Below are 14,266 nucleotides of genomic sequence, written 5' to 3'. Positions count from 1 at the left end.
TTGTGCCACTCCACTCTGTCCACTCTGTGCTCACTCTGTGCTCAGGGGCATGGGGTAGACAGGCACATGAAGAGGATTTCTGAACATGTTATCTTTACTCTTAACTCTGTATACTTAAGAAATCACATCTCTGTTTATTTAGTGAAATCTCCGTTTACTTAGTGAGTCATATGTCTGTTTAGTTAGTACTATCTCTGTTTTGCTTGGCCTATGTTCTGTTCTATAAATCTTTAAAAAAAATGTCCTAAGAGTTGGCTAGACACCAATAAAAACACTCGAATAGAGATAACTTGCTAAACTTAGTACAAAGCAGTAATCTGGAAAGTTCCTAAGATCCCAATAGATACTGAAGCCACAGGGATCTCAGTGGAAAATCCCCAAAGGCTACAGTGGAAAATTACCAGTAGAAATTAGGTAAGAGATTATTCATTATGCATTAAAGGGGAAGACCCCCCTCTATGAAAACACCAATAAAATCAGCGTAAAGATGTAACTTGATAAACAGGATGTGGCCAAACTGTATGGCCAAGCCCCCTGACAAATGTATAAAAGGTGATGCGCAGAACAGAATTTGGGCATTGTTTGGCAGGACTTGCCTGGGCTTTTTGATCTGTGAAGAGAATAAAGCTCCCTGGACTCAACTCTTCTGGACTCCCACTCTTTTTCCAGACTCTGTGCAATTTTTAAAGAACTGCTGATTTCTCCTAAGACTTAGAATTTTTAAGATTATAAGTGATATTATTAAGAGTTAAATATTAGGCAAAGAATTATAATTTGACCCTGATCCAGTCAGTATCAGGCAGTAGGAGATCCCCGTCAACACAACTCATGTCTGTGGAGCCTGTGGACTCAGGCACTTGAGAGCATGTTCACTCTGGAAAATGAGCATTAAAACTAAATCTCTACCCGCATTGGAGGAGCTGCAGAGAGACTGTATGTCTGTTTGTGCTGCACTGCTCACAAAGCAAAAGCCTTCAGCACTGAGAGTGTGTATCATAGAAACAGGCCATCACAGGCCACGCCCCTCTGTTTAACACCTGCCCACTGACTGGGAGATGCTCATTGGGTCCTTCTTTCTGGTTCCTTCAAAAGCAAACAAATGAGCACATAAAACACTTATCAACAATAAGGCAGCGAGCATGAACACACCTCAAGTGATTTTCACACACTTTATATTCTGATATTGAAGAGCAAGCCCTGCAAACATCAAGCACCATTGATACGGATGTGACTCAGCAGGGCCGGCCGTCTCATAGCAGAGCGCCAACAAGACTCTCCATCATGTCATTTCTGAAAACACACTGTGAACATGCCTGGAACCAGTCTGTCAGATAGTGAGTGTACACCTGAAGTGTTCTGATAAATGCCTCTCCCAGATATCTTTGCAGGTTGTTCATTTTAACATGATGAGGCAGAGATGTGAGGATGCTTTTGAGCCTCTGTGTGGTCAACAGTCAAACATTTGCTCTCAATATACTTTGGTCATGTACATTTATAGCACCTTTGCTTTCTTTGTCTTGGTGGTTTCAAGCAGGAAGTCGCTGCAGTGTTTTCATGCACAGTAGTCACACAGCATAACTCTAATGCCCAGACTGTTTTAATATGATCAAAGAAATCATTTGAACAATCGAAATTATATATTCATTTACAAATATTTGCCGATGCTCAGTCACAGATTTTGTGAAATAATAGCGAGTATTTCTATCATGTTTGTGAATATGCACACAATTATCTCATTGTTGTTCACTAAGAGTACTTCCTGTGTGGTTCAGGTGCCAAAGACTGTGCATCCCAGGGAGCCCATCCACTTCAGGCCTGTAGCCTTAACTTCCCACCTGATGAAGACTCTGGAAAGGATCATACTTAGCCATCTTCGTCACCTGGTGGGCAGTGAGCTGGACCCCCTACAGTTCGCATACCGACCAGGCATTGGTGTGGAAGACGCTATCATCTACCTGCTCCATCACTCACTTTCCCACCTGGAGAGCACTGGTAGCACAGTGAGGATCGTGTTTTTTGACTTCTCCAGTGCTTTCAACACGATCCAGCCATCACTGCTGAGGAGGAAGCTGGAAAGTGCCAGAGCAGACTGTCACCGGGCTGCATGGACCATCGACTACCTCACCAACAGACCACAGTATGTGAGGCTTCGCGACTGTGTGTCAGATGTGGCAGATAGCAGCCTTTCCTCTTCACCCTCTACACATCGGACTTCAGACACAACACATTCAGCTGCCACCTCCAGAAGTTCTCCGACGATACAGCCATCGTTGAATGTGTATCGCAGGGGAACGATTTGGAATACAGGGAAGTTATCGCTAACTTTGTCGACTGGTGTGGACTAAACCACATGCACATCAATGCCAGCAAGACCAAGGAGATGGTGATAGACTTCCGCAGGAAAGCACCACAGACTACACCGGTGTGCATCCAGGGATTTGACATTGAGATCATGGAGGAGTACAAATACCTGGGTGTACACCTCAACAATAAACTGGACTGGTCCACTAACACTGATGCCCTGTACATGAAGGGCCAAAGTTGTCTTCATCTCCTGAGAAGACTGAGGTCCTTTGGAGTATGTAGGACATTACTGAGGACTTTCTTTGACTCTGTGGTTGCATCTGCAGTCTTTTACGCAGTGGTCTGCTGGGGCTGTGGAAGCTCTGAGAGGGACACAAAGAGACTTAATAAACTGGTCAGGAGAGCTGGCTCCGTCCTGGACTGCCCTCTGGACACCACTGAGGATGTAGGTGAGAGGAGGATGTTAGCCAAGCTGACATCGATCATGGACAACCCCTCCCACCCCCTGCATGACACAGTGGGGGCCCTCAGAAGCTCCTTCTGTAACAGACTGCTGCATCCAGTGTGTAAGAAGGAACGCTACCAGAGGTCCTTCATTCCATCAGCTGTCAGATTATTCAACTCCAGCACCACTTAACATAAGACTGTGTTGATGTTGTTTGACAAATTACGCTCACATCCACACATTTTGTGCAATATTACATATTTCCTTTTACATTTTGAGCAATATTACATATTTCCTTTTACATTTTGAGCAATATTACATTTCATTTACTGTTTTGTATATTTTATTCTTCTGTGCAATAGCAGTAACACTAATTTTTATTTTTAATCTAAAGGCAGCTTACATTGTTCTTTATTTCCACAGCTACTGGGGCAATACACAGTTTTTCATATTTTTCAGATTTATATTTTTCTTTTATGTGGTCAAATTCCATTTAGCTTGTGGAATATGGACATATATATAGTCTGCTTTTTATTTTGTACTTTGTTTTTTTTTTCAAAAGTTCTCTACCTCTGCTGCTATTTTTCTTCTCACTGCTTTCACATGCTGCAGTAAAGCCCAAATTTCCCTGGCTGGGGATAAATAAATTTTTATCTTATCTCATCTTATCTGGTCATTACAAACACCTCTTTACGCTGTTAATGCATTCAGTGCAGCACTGATCATGAGTTCATTGGCTCCAAATCAGGAAATTAGGTGGTTCTTCTCAACAGCCAATCAGAGTCTTCTCTCTGAAGAGTGGAGAACATATAGAGATCCATTTCATTCAACGCAGCATTTTGAACACGATGAAGACTCTGTGGTTTGCTTTGTATTTGACTTTTCTGTCCTCGGGAAGAATCGGTAAGTTTTCTGTTGTGACTTTATTTCATACGATGAAACATTTTGCTGGAGATGTTGATCATCAGTTAAATCTGCTCTTTGTGGATCTCTTCTCTCTTCAGCTCAGACAGCTGATCTGAAATCATCCTCATATGAGCTTCAAGAGGGTGGTTTTGTTTCAGCAAATGTTGGTGACAACGTGACTTTGCAATGTTTCTGTGAAGGTGATGCAGTGCAGTTTAACTGGTATAAACAAACTCTGGGACAGAAACCAAGGCTCATCTCTACTTACTACAAATATGACAAAAATGGGAAATTTCATGATGAATTTGAAAACAATCGACGCTTCACACTGGATACTGAAACTGGTCACAATCACTTGAACATTACAGATCTGCACAGTTCAGATTCTGCTACTTATTACTGCGCAAGAGGCGATTATTACAGCTTTGAATTCACAGCAGGATTCATTGTGAGTGTAAAGGGTTCAGGTGTGAACATCCCAGCTTTGGTCCATCAGTCAGCATCTGTCACCATCCAGCCAGGAGGCTCTAAGACTCTGAACTGTACAGTACACACTGGGACCTGTGATGGAGAACACAGTGTTTACTGGTTCAGAAACTCTGAAGAACCTCATCCAGGACTCATTTACACCCATGGAGGCAGGAATGATCAGTGTGAGTGGAAACCCAACACACAAACACACACCTGTGTCTCCAACTGGCCGATGAAGAGCCTGAATCTGTCTCATGCTGGGATCTACTACTGTGCTGTTGTCTCATGTGGACACATCGTGTTTGGAAACGGGACCAAGCTGGACTTTGAAGGTGAGGAACATGAAAGCAGATGTTTCATCTATACAGAAGCTATAATTACTACCTCCTCAATATTCTACAGCTCTGTAATGTCTCTGAATCTGGATCTGCAGATGAGGTGGAGTCGTTTGTCTTGGTGTATGTCTTGAGTGGAGCTCTGGCATTCACCACCATCCTGGTTGTTTTGCTGGCGTATGCAGCATATACAATGAAGAACAGAAACAGCTGTCAGTGTGCAGGTAGACCAGTTTCCATTCATCACCTTTGATAGTGTGTATTTATGTGCTTTAAACTGGAGGAGCATCCATTTGAAGTTGATCTGAATTAGAAAACCGACCACATCAAGACAGGAGTGTCACAGATCAACATGTTCCATCACGCTGATCTCTTCCACACACTGTGGGAACAGATTTATTTATTTCATGGTTTGTCAGAAAATCAACAAGTTAGAAGAACCAGTGTTCTCACCACCATCTCAGTGGATTTTGAGGCTTTTGTTGTTTTTATTCTGAACCAGACTCAAGATCTTCAGCTGCCTTGACTCCAAATGCAGTGGTGAGTATTTCTGAATCACAACAGCACTAAAAATATATATTACAGTACAACAACAACACATAGAGGATGAAAGAAGCAACACCTGTGCAAATGTAAGCTGAATGTTTTGGATATATGTCAGTGAAATATCATACAGCATATGTGTATGTCAATAGAAGCTTGGTCATTTAGTTCCTGTTGTGGAAATGGCCTTTTTGTAAAGCACAGTGATGCTATTTTCTCAGTGCTGTGATATCAGTGTGATCACTGTATTGTACAGGTGTTGCTGTTGATGTGTACAATACGTACAAGCATCAGACAAGCCATGTGTATTTTTATGCTGAAATTTATATTTTATCAGCAGGATGATCAAGATTCAGAAAACCTCCATTACGCTGCTTTGAGGGAGCACAGGATCAACAGAACGACAAGACGGAAGGACAACACACAGAATGATTGTGTGTATTCAAGTGTGAGGCAGTAGGAGCTGCAAATACTTCAACTGTTCTTTGTTTCTGTGGAAGATAAATATGTCTATCAAGCTGTACCATATCTTTTTTTTGGAGTTTTGCTGTCAGATTTCACCACAATATACTGAATGTAAAGTGTCGCCTTGCAGTCAACAAATAAAACTTTGCTTTCATCAAACAAGCCGTCTGGATACAGTATGAGCTGTGCTGTCACATGTGCAGTTTCTCTATTCTCACTATAACTGGTCTTTACAACGTCCAAACACAACCACACACAACTCATGTCTGTGGAGCCTGTGGGCTCAGGCACTTGAGAGCACGTTCACTCTGGAAAATGAGCATTAAAACTAAATCTCTACCTGCATTGGAGGAGCTGCAGAGAGACTGTATGTCTGTTTGTGCTGCACTGCTCACAAAGCAAAAGCCTTCAGCACTGAGAGTGTGTATCATAGAAACAGGCCATCACAGGCCACGCCCCTCTGTTTAACACCCGCCCACTGACTGGGAGATGCTCATTGGGTCCTTCTTTCTGGTTCCTTCAAAAGCAAACAAATGAGCACATAAAATACCCAGCAACAATAAGGCAGCGAGCATGAACACACCTCAAGTGCTTTTCACACACCATATATTCTGATATTGAAGAGCAAGCCTCTGCAAACATCAAGCACCATTGATACAGATGTGACTCAGCAGGGCCGGCCGTCTCATAGCAGAGCGCCAACAAGACTCTCCATCATGTCATTTCTGAAAACACACCGTCAACATGCCTGGAACCAGTCTGTCAGATAGTGAGTGTACACCTGAAGTGTTCTGATAGATGCCTCTACCAGATATCTTTGCAGGTTGTTCATTTTTACATGAAGAGGCCGAGATGTGAGGATGCTTTTGAGCCTCTGTGTGGTCGGCAGTCAAACATTTGCTCTCAATATATTTGTCTCATGTACTTTTCGAGGCAACTCCGCTTTCTTTGTCTTGGTGGTTTCAAACAGGAAGTCACTGCATTGTTTTCATGCACAGTACCCAGACTGTTTTCATAGATTATATCTATGGGTTTAATAAAATAATTAATAGTAATCTTTGTTATTTTTTTGTGTGTGTAGTCAATCATTAACTTGTTTTTGTCAGTTGAGTGTATCGCAGCTGTGTTGTCAAAAGCCTTGAAGACAGGGCTTGCTGAGGGAGTGGCTGTTAGTCTGAATTTTGTGTTTCTGCCTGACAGATCAAACCAACCCAACCAAATGACGGCCACAGTCCGTGTGCTTGCGAGAAGCTGCTGAAACAATTCACATCCCCATGTAATGTCACAAGCAACATTCACTACATGCTACAACAACAATAACCACTGCAAAGACATTACTTTTTTTTTGCCACGTTGGCATGGCTGTGGGGATTGCATGTTGGTTGGTCCACCGTATTTGTCCAATAATTGTTGAGCTCTTTAAAACTGGATCAGATTAATATTTGTTTTTGTGCAGACCCCTATGGCCTCCCCTGACTTTTCAGAGGCTGAATCCTGCTGACCTCGGTGATCCCCTGTCACTCCGTCTTACGCTGCCATGAGGTTCACATTTGTGGTTGTGAGTGAGATGTCTCAACAGCGACCATGGCCCGTGACATTTGGGGCACATATTCACCTTCCCCTCAGGCTGAATTGTAATCAGTTTGGTGGTCCTTCTTTTCTTTAGCGCCATCAACAGGTTTTGTTTTTTTCATCAAACACATGTTGGGTTTGATTGATGAACAACTACTTGCTAGACTAATTCCTGCCATTGTCACCTGTATCCAGCAAATTTTAGCATGCTAACATTTTTAATTTTTTTTTTAAATTTTATTCACTCTCGTAATCCCAAACTGGGAAATTAGTCTCTGCATTTCACCCATCGCTGATTTACTGAAACACACACATGCACATGCAACATGCAGTGAGACACACAGGAGCAGTGGGCTGCCGCAACAGGCGCCCGGGGAGCATATTGGGAGGTTAAGTGCCTTGCTCAAGGGCACATCAGCCGGCTAATGGAGGGGGGGGGGGTGACCCTCCGGTCACAAGCCGCTTCTCCAACCTCTAGGCCACGGCTGCCCCCATTTAATTTTTTTTTTTTTTTTTTAAATGCTAAACAAAGATGTGTTAATTTAGCTCCAACTGTGCCAATGTACAGCCTAACAAAGCTACCAGCATAGCTCTAGTTTTATGATGCTCAGTTACAACAACATACCTTCTTCGCGTCTTCTTCTTTGAACGAAATACTTGAAGCCCACGTTTGTCCTGCACACGAGCACTCCATTTGTGCTGCCACTGGCAACAAGCTGTCACACAAACTGCCAAAAAATGGTGCGAACTATGGATATTATAGTCATGCAACTCCTATGACTGATACATGGAAGACTGCAAATCAGCAAACTGTTCCTGTAATAACCATTAATGTGAAACACCTCAACAGCTATTTGCAGATGGATGCAGAGATGGCGCCCCATGAGTAGCAGCTAGTTATAGCAGCTCCAATGGCTTTCCTTTGTTTTAGTGTGTTCTTTTGTGTTTTTCGTTGTTGTTTGCACTCGGGACCAGCTGTTAGCGCTGTGCAACACAGACGTACTCCCTGTGGAAAGACCTAGAGATATGGAGACGGAGAAGGGTATCTGGAGCAAAGTGCCAGGACAAGAGAAGACGATATAAACCATCCATACTGTCTCTTATTATGGGGAATGTAAGATCTCTCCCTAACAAGATGGAAGAGCTATTGGCGCTAACCAGACTGCAGCTGGAGTATCGGGAGTGTCGCGTCATGTGCTTCACGGAGATGTGGCTGAACGAAATCACGCTAGACGTGCATGTCGCTTTGGATTATTTTCATCTGCTGACAGCGGACAGGCGAACAACGGAGTGCGGTAATATGAAGGTTGGAGGCATAGCGATGTTTTGTGAACAAGAGATGGTGTAATCCAGTGTTAGTGAAAAGGAGCAGCGCTGCACAAGAGACATTGAGCTGCTAGCTGTTAGCATCCGGCCGTATTACCTGCCGAGGGATCTCTCGCATGCCATCATGATACCCCAGCTGCAGACATCGCACCCCCAGGCCTTCCTCCTTATCTCTGGAGATTTCAACCACGCTTCCCTGTCTTCAACTCTCCCCACCTTCACCCAGTATGTCAAATGCCACATCAGAGACAAGAAAACACTGGATTTACTGTGTGCAAACACAAAGGACGCTTATAGCTCTTCACCCCTCCCTCCACTGGGCAGATCTGATCACAACCAGATTCATCTGCTACCTACTTACATACACTTGTTGAGTAAACAACAGCCAACCATCAGGTATGTGAAGACATGGTCAGATGAGTCCTTGACACCACCGACTGGGAAGTGTTGTGGATCCCTCACAGGGAGGACATTGACAGTTTTACAACATGCATCACAGACTACATTAACTTCTGTGTGGAAGTCACCCCCCTCTAATCCGATACTACGGACCCAGCCCCCCACCTCACCCAACAGGATCCACCCCCTTGTCCCCATCCAGCCTCGACATAACAGCAGATCAGGTGAGTAAGGAGCTCAAGAGGACAAGGATGAGGAAGGCTACCTGCCCTGATGGCATCAGCTCCAGACTGCTCAGGGTTTGTGCAGATCAGCTCTGTGGGGTCGTTCAGCACATTTTCAACTTGAGCCTCAGCCTGGAGAGAGTTCCTGCCCTGTGGAAAACTTCCTGTGTGGTTCCAGTGCCAAAGACTGTGCATCCCAGGGAGCCCAACCACTTCAGGCCTGTAGAATTAACTTCCCACCTGATGAAGACTCTGGAAAGGATTATACTTCATCACCTCCATCACCTGGTGAGCAGCGAGCTGGACCCCCTATAATTCACATATCGACGCTATTATCTCCCTGTTCCATTGCACTCTTTCCCACCTGGAGAGCCCTGCTAACACAGTGAGGATCGTGTTTTCTGACTTCTCCAGTGCTTTCAACACGATCCAGCCATCACTGCTGAGGGGAAAGCTGGAAAGTGCCGGAGTAGACTGCCTGTGATGTGATGCATCAAAGAAACCTGTGTACAGTATAGCGTTTCCCCCTCCAAAAAAACCCACGCCATTTGGTTGTTTTTTTGTGCCTACTAAGTAAATCGAGAGCAGATCAAACTCCACTCTCACTGCACTGACAGTAGCTGACAATGCTCCAACACACAGCCACACATAACTGATGCCTGTGGTGATTGTGGCCTCAGGTCCTCTATAGAGGAAAATGTACAGAAAAACAAAGCCAGCACCCGCGACTAAAGTCATGAGGGCCTTTATTCTTTTACAAAGCAAACCGTCATCATTGACAGTCTGTACATGTGTAGCGTTTCCCCCTCCACACAACCCACGCCATCTGGTTGTTGTTTGTGGCTACTTAGTAAATCGAAAGCAGATCAAACCCTCAGCAGCACTCTCTCAGAGTCAGTGGGACACAATCGGTGTGGCTTTGCAAACATCAAACGAGTTGAGCCTGTTCAGAAACATCCAGAAGCATCAAGGTGTGATGTTGCATGAGGCTCAAGCTAATCTGTCTGATCACATGCGCCCGACCCAAGTGTGTTAATAATGCATGATGCTCTTCACAGGCTGTTTACTGTAAATGTGCTCATTGTACATCACAAACACAAATGACTAAAGTTTAGCTCTAAATACACTTTGGTCATGTACTTGTCGAGGCAACTCCTCTTTCTTTGTCTTGGTGGTTTCAAGCAGGAAGTCGCTGCAGTGTTTTCATGCACAGTAGTCACACAGCATAACTCTAATGCCCAGACTGTTTTAATATGATCAAAGAAATCATTTGAACAATCAAAATGATATATTCATTTACAAACATTTAGCGATGCTCAGTCACAGATTTTGTGAAATAATAGCGAGTAATTCTATCATGTTTATGAATATGCACACAATTATTTCAGTGTTGTTCACTAAGAGTACAGTGTAATATGGGTCATATTGGCAGAAATCCTCAGGACCAGCCGTGCTTCAGGATCAATGTGCTCACGTTGGTGTTAGCCTAAACGTCTCATCATGTCCACCCACAGGAACCTGGTATTTCTGCCTGACAGTTGCACCAGCACACAGGTTTTCCATTTTCTGTTGTGTCAGCCAAGATATGTTTGGGAAGGAGCAGGTGAGCCAACGAACATACAGCAAGTTACTGTGACCAGCAGCGTTAGCAACATGTGCCCGTAGCAACCACAGCATGGCACTGGTTCTTCCCTTCAGTTCATCTTTGAAACAAATGTTCCAGCCCCCAGTTGTCCCACACAGTGTCCGTCTGTCTGTCTGTCTGTGCAGGACACTGACAGCAACATCTGACAGTCCATAGTGAAAATCACTGCAGAGAACAGTGGCACCAATTATTAGACACAGCTCACCATGACTGACACATGGAAGATTCAAAGTCTGCAAAATGCTCCTCTATTAGCTGCAGCTGCTAAAGTGGGAAGGTTGTATAGCAACAACAAATACTGATGCTTCAAAAAATGAGACTGAAGACATCATTAAAGGACATATTTTGAATGTTGTGTGCATGATAAATCATTTTCATTACAAACACCTCTTTACGCTGTTAATGCATTCAGTGCAGCACTGATCATGAGTTCATTGGCTCCAAATCAGGAAATTAGGTGGTTCTTCTCAACAGCCAATCAGAGTCTTCTCTCTGAAGAGTGGAGAACATATAGAGATCCATTTCATTCAACGCAGCATTTTGAACACGATGAAGACTCTGTGGTTTGCTTTGTATTTGACTTTTCTGTCCTCGGGAAGAATAGGTAAGTTTTCTGTTGTGACTTTATTTAATACGATGAAACATTTTGCTGGAGATGTTGATCATCAGTTAAATCTGCTCTTTGTGGATCTCTTCTCTCTTCAGCTCAGACAGCTGATCTGAAATCATCCATATATGAGCTTGAAGAGGGTGGTTTTGTTTCAGCAAATGTTGGTGACAGCGTGACTTTGCAATGTTTTTGTACATGGACAGTTCTGACAAAGTATTACTGGTTTAAACAAACTCTGGGACAGAAACCAAGGCTCATCTCTACTCACTACAAATATTACAAAAATGTGATTTTTCATGATGAATTTGAAAACAATCCACGCTTCACATTGGATACAGAAACTGGTCACAATCACTTGAACGTTACAGATCTACAAATTTCAGATTCTGCTACTTATTACTGCACAAGTAGCTATTTATACAGGTTTGAGTTTACAGAGGGCATTATTGTGAGTGTAAAGGGTTCAGGTGTGAACATCCCAGCTTTGGTCCATCAGTCAGCATCTGACACCATCCAGCCAGGAGGCTCTGAGACTCTGAATTGTACAGTACACACTGGGACCTGTGATGGAGAACACAGTGTTTACTGGTTCATAAACTCTGAAGAACCTCATCCAGGACTCATTTACATCCATGGAGGCAGGAATGATCAGTGTGAGTGGAAACCCAACAAAACCCACACCTGTGTCTACAACCTGCCAATGAAGAGCCTGAATCTGTCTCATGCTGGGATCTACTACTGTGCTGTTGTCTCATGTGGACACATCGTGTTTGGAAACGGGACCAAGCTGGACATTGAAGGTGAGGAACATGAAAGCAGATGTTTCATCTATACAGAAGCTATAATTTCTACCTCCTCAATATTCTACAGCTCTGTAATGTTTCTGAATCTGGATCTGCAGATGAGGTGGAGTCGCTTGTCTTGGTGTATGTCTTGATTGGAGCTCTGGCATTCACCACCATCCTGGTTGTTTTGCTGGCGTATGCAGCATATACAATGAAGAACAGAAACAGCTGTCAGTGTACAGGTAGACCAGTTTCCATTCATCACCTTTGATAGTGTGTATTTATGTGCTTTAAACTGGAGGAGCATCCATTTGAAGTTGATGTGAATTAGAAAACCGACCACATCAAGACAGGAGTGTCACAGATCAACATGTTCCATCATGCTGATCTCTTCCACACACTGTGGGAACAGATTTATTTATTTCATGGTTTGTCAGAAAATCATTTTGAGACTTTTGTTGTTTTTATTCTGAACCAGACTCAAGATCTTCAGCTGCCTTGACTCCAAATGCAGTGGTGAGTATTTCTGAATCACAACAGCACTAAAAATATATATTACAGTACAACAACAATACATAGAGGATGAAAGAAGCAACACCTGTGCAAATGTAAGCTGAACGTTTTGGATATATGTCAGTGAAATATCATACAGCATATGTGTATGTCAGTAGAAGCTTGGTCATGTAGTTCCTGTTGTGGAAATGGCCTTTTTGTAAAGCACAGTGATGCTATTTTCTCAGTGCTGTGACATCAGTGTGATCACTGTATTGTACAGGTGTTGCTGTTGATGTGTACAATACGTACAAGCAAGCATCAGACAAGCCATGTGTATTTTTATGCTGATTAAATGATATTTTATCAGCAGGATGTTCAAGTTTCAGAAAACCTCCATTACGCTGCTTTGAGGGAGCACAGGATCAACAGAACGACAAGACGGAAGGATGACACACAAAATGATTGTGTGTATTCAAGTGTGAGGCAGTAGGAGCTGCAAATACTTCAACTGTTCTTTGTTTCTGTGGATGATGAATATGTCAAACGAGGTGGACCATATCTTTTTTTTGGAGTTTTGCTGTCAGATTTCACCACAATATACTGAATGTAAAGTGTAGCCTTGCAGTAAACTAATAAAACATTGCTTTCATGAAACAAGCCGTCTGGATACAGTATGAGCTGTGCTGTCACATGTGCAGTTTCTCTATTCTCACTATAACTGGACTTTACAACGTCCAAACACAACCACACACAACTCATGTCTGTGGAGCCTGTGGGCTCAGGCACTCTGGAAAATGAGCATTAAAACTAAATCTCTACCCGCATTGGAGGAGCTGCAGAGAGACTGTATGTCTGTTTGTGCTGCACTGCTCACAAAGCAAAAGCCTTCAGCACTGAGAGTGTGTATCATAGAAACAGGCCATCACAGGCCATGCCCCTCTGTTTAACACCCGCCCACTGACTGGGAGATGCTCATTGGGTCCTTCTTTCTGGTTCCTTCAAAAGCAAACAAATGAGCACATAAAATACTTAGCAACAATAAGGCAGCGAGCATGAACACACCTCAAGTGTTTTTCACACACTTTAAATTCTGATATTGAAGAGCAAGCCTCTGCAAAAATCAAGCACCATTGATACGGATGTGACTCAGCAGGGCCGGCCGTCTCATAGCAGAGCGCCAACAAGACTCTCCATCATGTCATTTCTGAAAACACACTGTGAACATGCCTGGAACCAGTCTGTCAGATAGTGAGTGTACACCTGAAGTGTTCTCATAAATGCCTCTCCCAGATATCTTTGCAGGTTGTTCATTTTAATATGATGAGGCAGAGACGTGAGGATGCTTTTGAGCCTCTGTGTGGTCGGTAGTCAAACATTTGCTCTCAATAAACTTTGATCACATACTTTTCGAGGCAACTCCTCTTTCTTTGTCTTGGTGGTTTCAAGCAGGAAGTCGCTGAAGTGTTTTCATGCACAGTAGTCACACAGCATAACTCTAATGCCCAGACTGTTTTAATATGATCAAAGAAAACATTTGAACAATCGAAATGATATATTCATTTACAAATATTTGCTGATGCTCAGTCACAGATTTTGTGAAATAATAGCGAGTAATTCTATCATGTTTGTGAATATGGACACAATTATTTCAGTGTTGTTCACTAAGAGTACTTCCTGTGTGGTTCCGGTGCCAAAGACTGTGCATTCCAGGGAGCGATCACAGCGATGCTATTTTCTCAGT

General features: G+C 43.2%; 2 protein-coding genes across 3 annotated transcripts; both read left to right on the top strand.

The window, feature by feature from the left end:
- The first annotated feature begins 3,597 nt into the window (after positions 1 to 3,597).
- On the top strand, positions 3,598 to 5,590 carry LOC121626297. Of its 2 annotated transcripts, none has more exons than XM_041964729.1 (5): positions 3,598 to 3,652; positions 3,754 to 4,458; positions 4,560 to 4,685; positions 4,964 to 5,001; positions 5,345 to 5,590. In XM_041964729.1, the coding sequence occupies exons 1-5, from the start codon at positions 3,598 to 3,600 to the stop codon at positions 5,462 to 5,464; spliced, it is 1,044 nt and encodes a 347-aa protein (XP_041820663.1). In that variant the 3' UTR covers positions 5,465 to 5,590. The 2 variants fall into 2 exon arrangements, with proteins under 2 accessions (XP_041820663.1, XP_041820662.1); XM_041964728.1 differs by having other exon boundaries at positions 5,342 to 5,590.
- A 5,594-nt stretch (positions 5,591 to 11,184) lies between these two features.
- On the top strand, positions 11,185 to 13,136 carry LOC121626298. The gene is made up of 5 exons (XM_041964730.1): positions 11,185 to 11,239; positions 11,341 to 12,045; positions 12,147 to 12,272; positions 12,509 to 12,546; positions 12,896 to 13,136. The coding sequence occupies exons 1-5, from the start codon at positions 11,185 to 11,187 to the stop codon at positions 13,013 to 13,015; spliced, it is 1,044 nt and encodes a 347-aa protein (XP_041820664.1). The 3' UTR covers positions 13,016 to 13,136.
- The last annotated feature ends 1,130 nt before the right edge of the window (positions 13,137 to 14,266 follow it).

Source organism: Chelmon rostratus, chromosome 23 (assembly GCF_017976325.1).
Source record: "Chelmon rostratus isolate fCheRos1 chromosome 23, fCheRos1.pri, whole genome shotgun sequence".
NCBI classification, from domain to species: domain Eukaryota; kingdom Metazoa; phylum Chordata; class Actinopteri; order Chaetodontiformes; family Chaetodontidae; genus Chelmon; species Chelmon rostratus.
The sequence above is the reverse complement of the archived record's forward strand: the minus strand, read 5'-3'. Positions and strand labels throughout refer to the sequence as shown.

Coding starts and splice junctions, on each gene's coding strand:
- LOC121626297 (XM_041964728.1), top strand. CDS start 3,598: ATGAAGACTCTGTGGTTTGCTTTGTATTTGACTTTTCTGTCCTCGGGA. Junction 4,686..4,963: donor AAACAGCTGTCAGTGTGCAG/GTAGACCAGTTT, acceptor ATTCTGAACCAG/ACTCAAGATCTTCAGCTGCC. Junction 5,002..5,341: donor CCTTGACTCCAAATGCAGTG/GTGAGTATTTCT, acceptor ATATTTTATCAG/CAGGATGATCAAGATTCAGA.
- LOC121626298 (XM_041964730.1), top strand. CDS start 11,185: ATGAAGACTCTGTGGTTTGCTTTGTATTTGACTTTTCTGTCCTCGGGA. Junction 11,240..11,340: donor TCTGTCCTCGGGAAGAATAG/GTAAGTTTTCTG, acceptor TTCTCTCTTCAG/CTCAGACAGCTGATCTGAAA. Junction 12,046..12,146: donor GACCAAGCTGGACATTGAAG/GTGAGGAACATG, acceptor CTGGATCTGCAG/ATGAGGTGGAGTCGCTTGTC.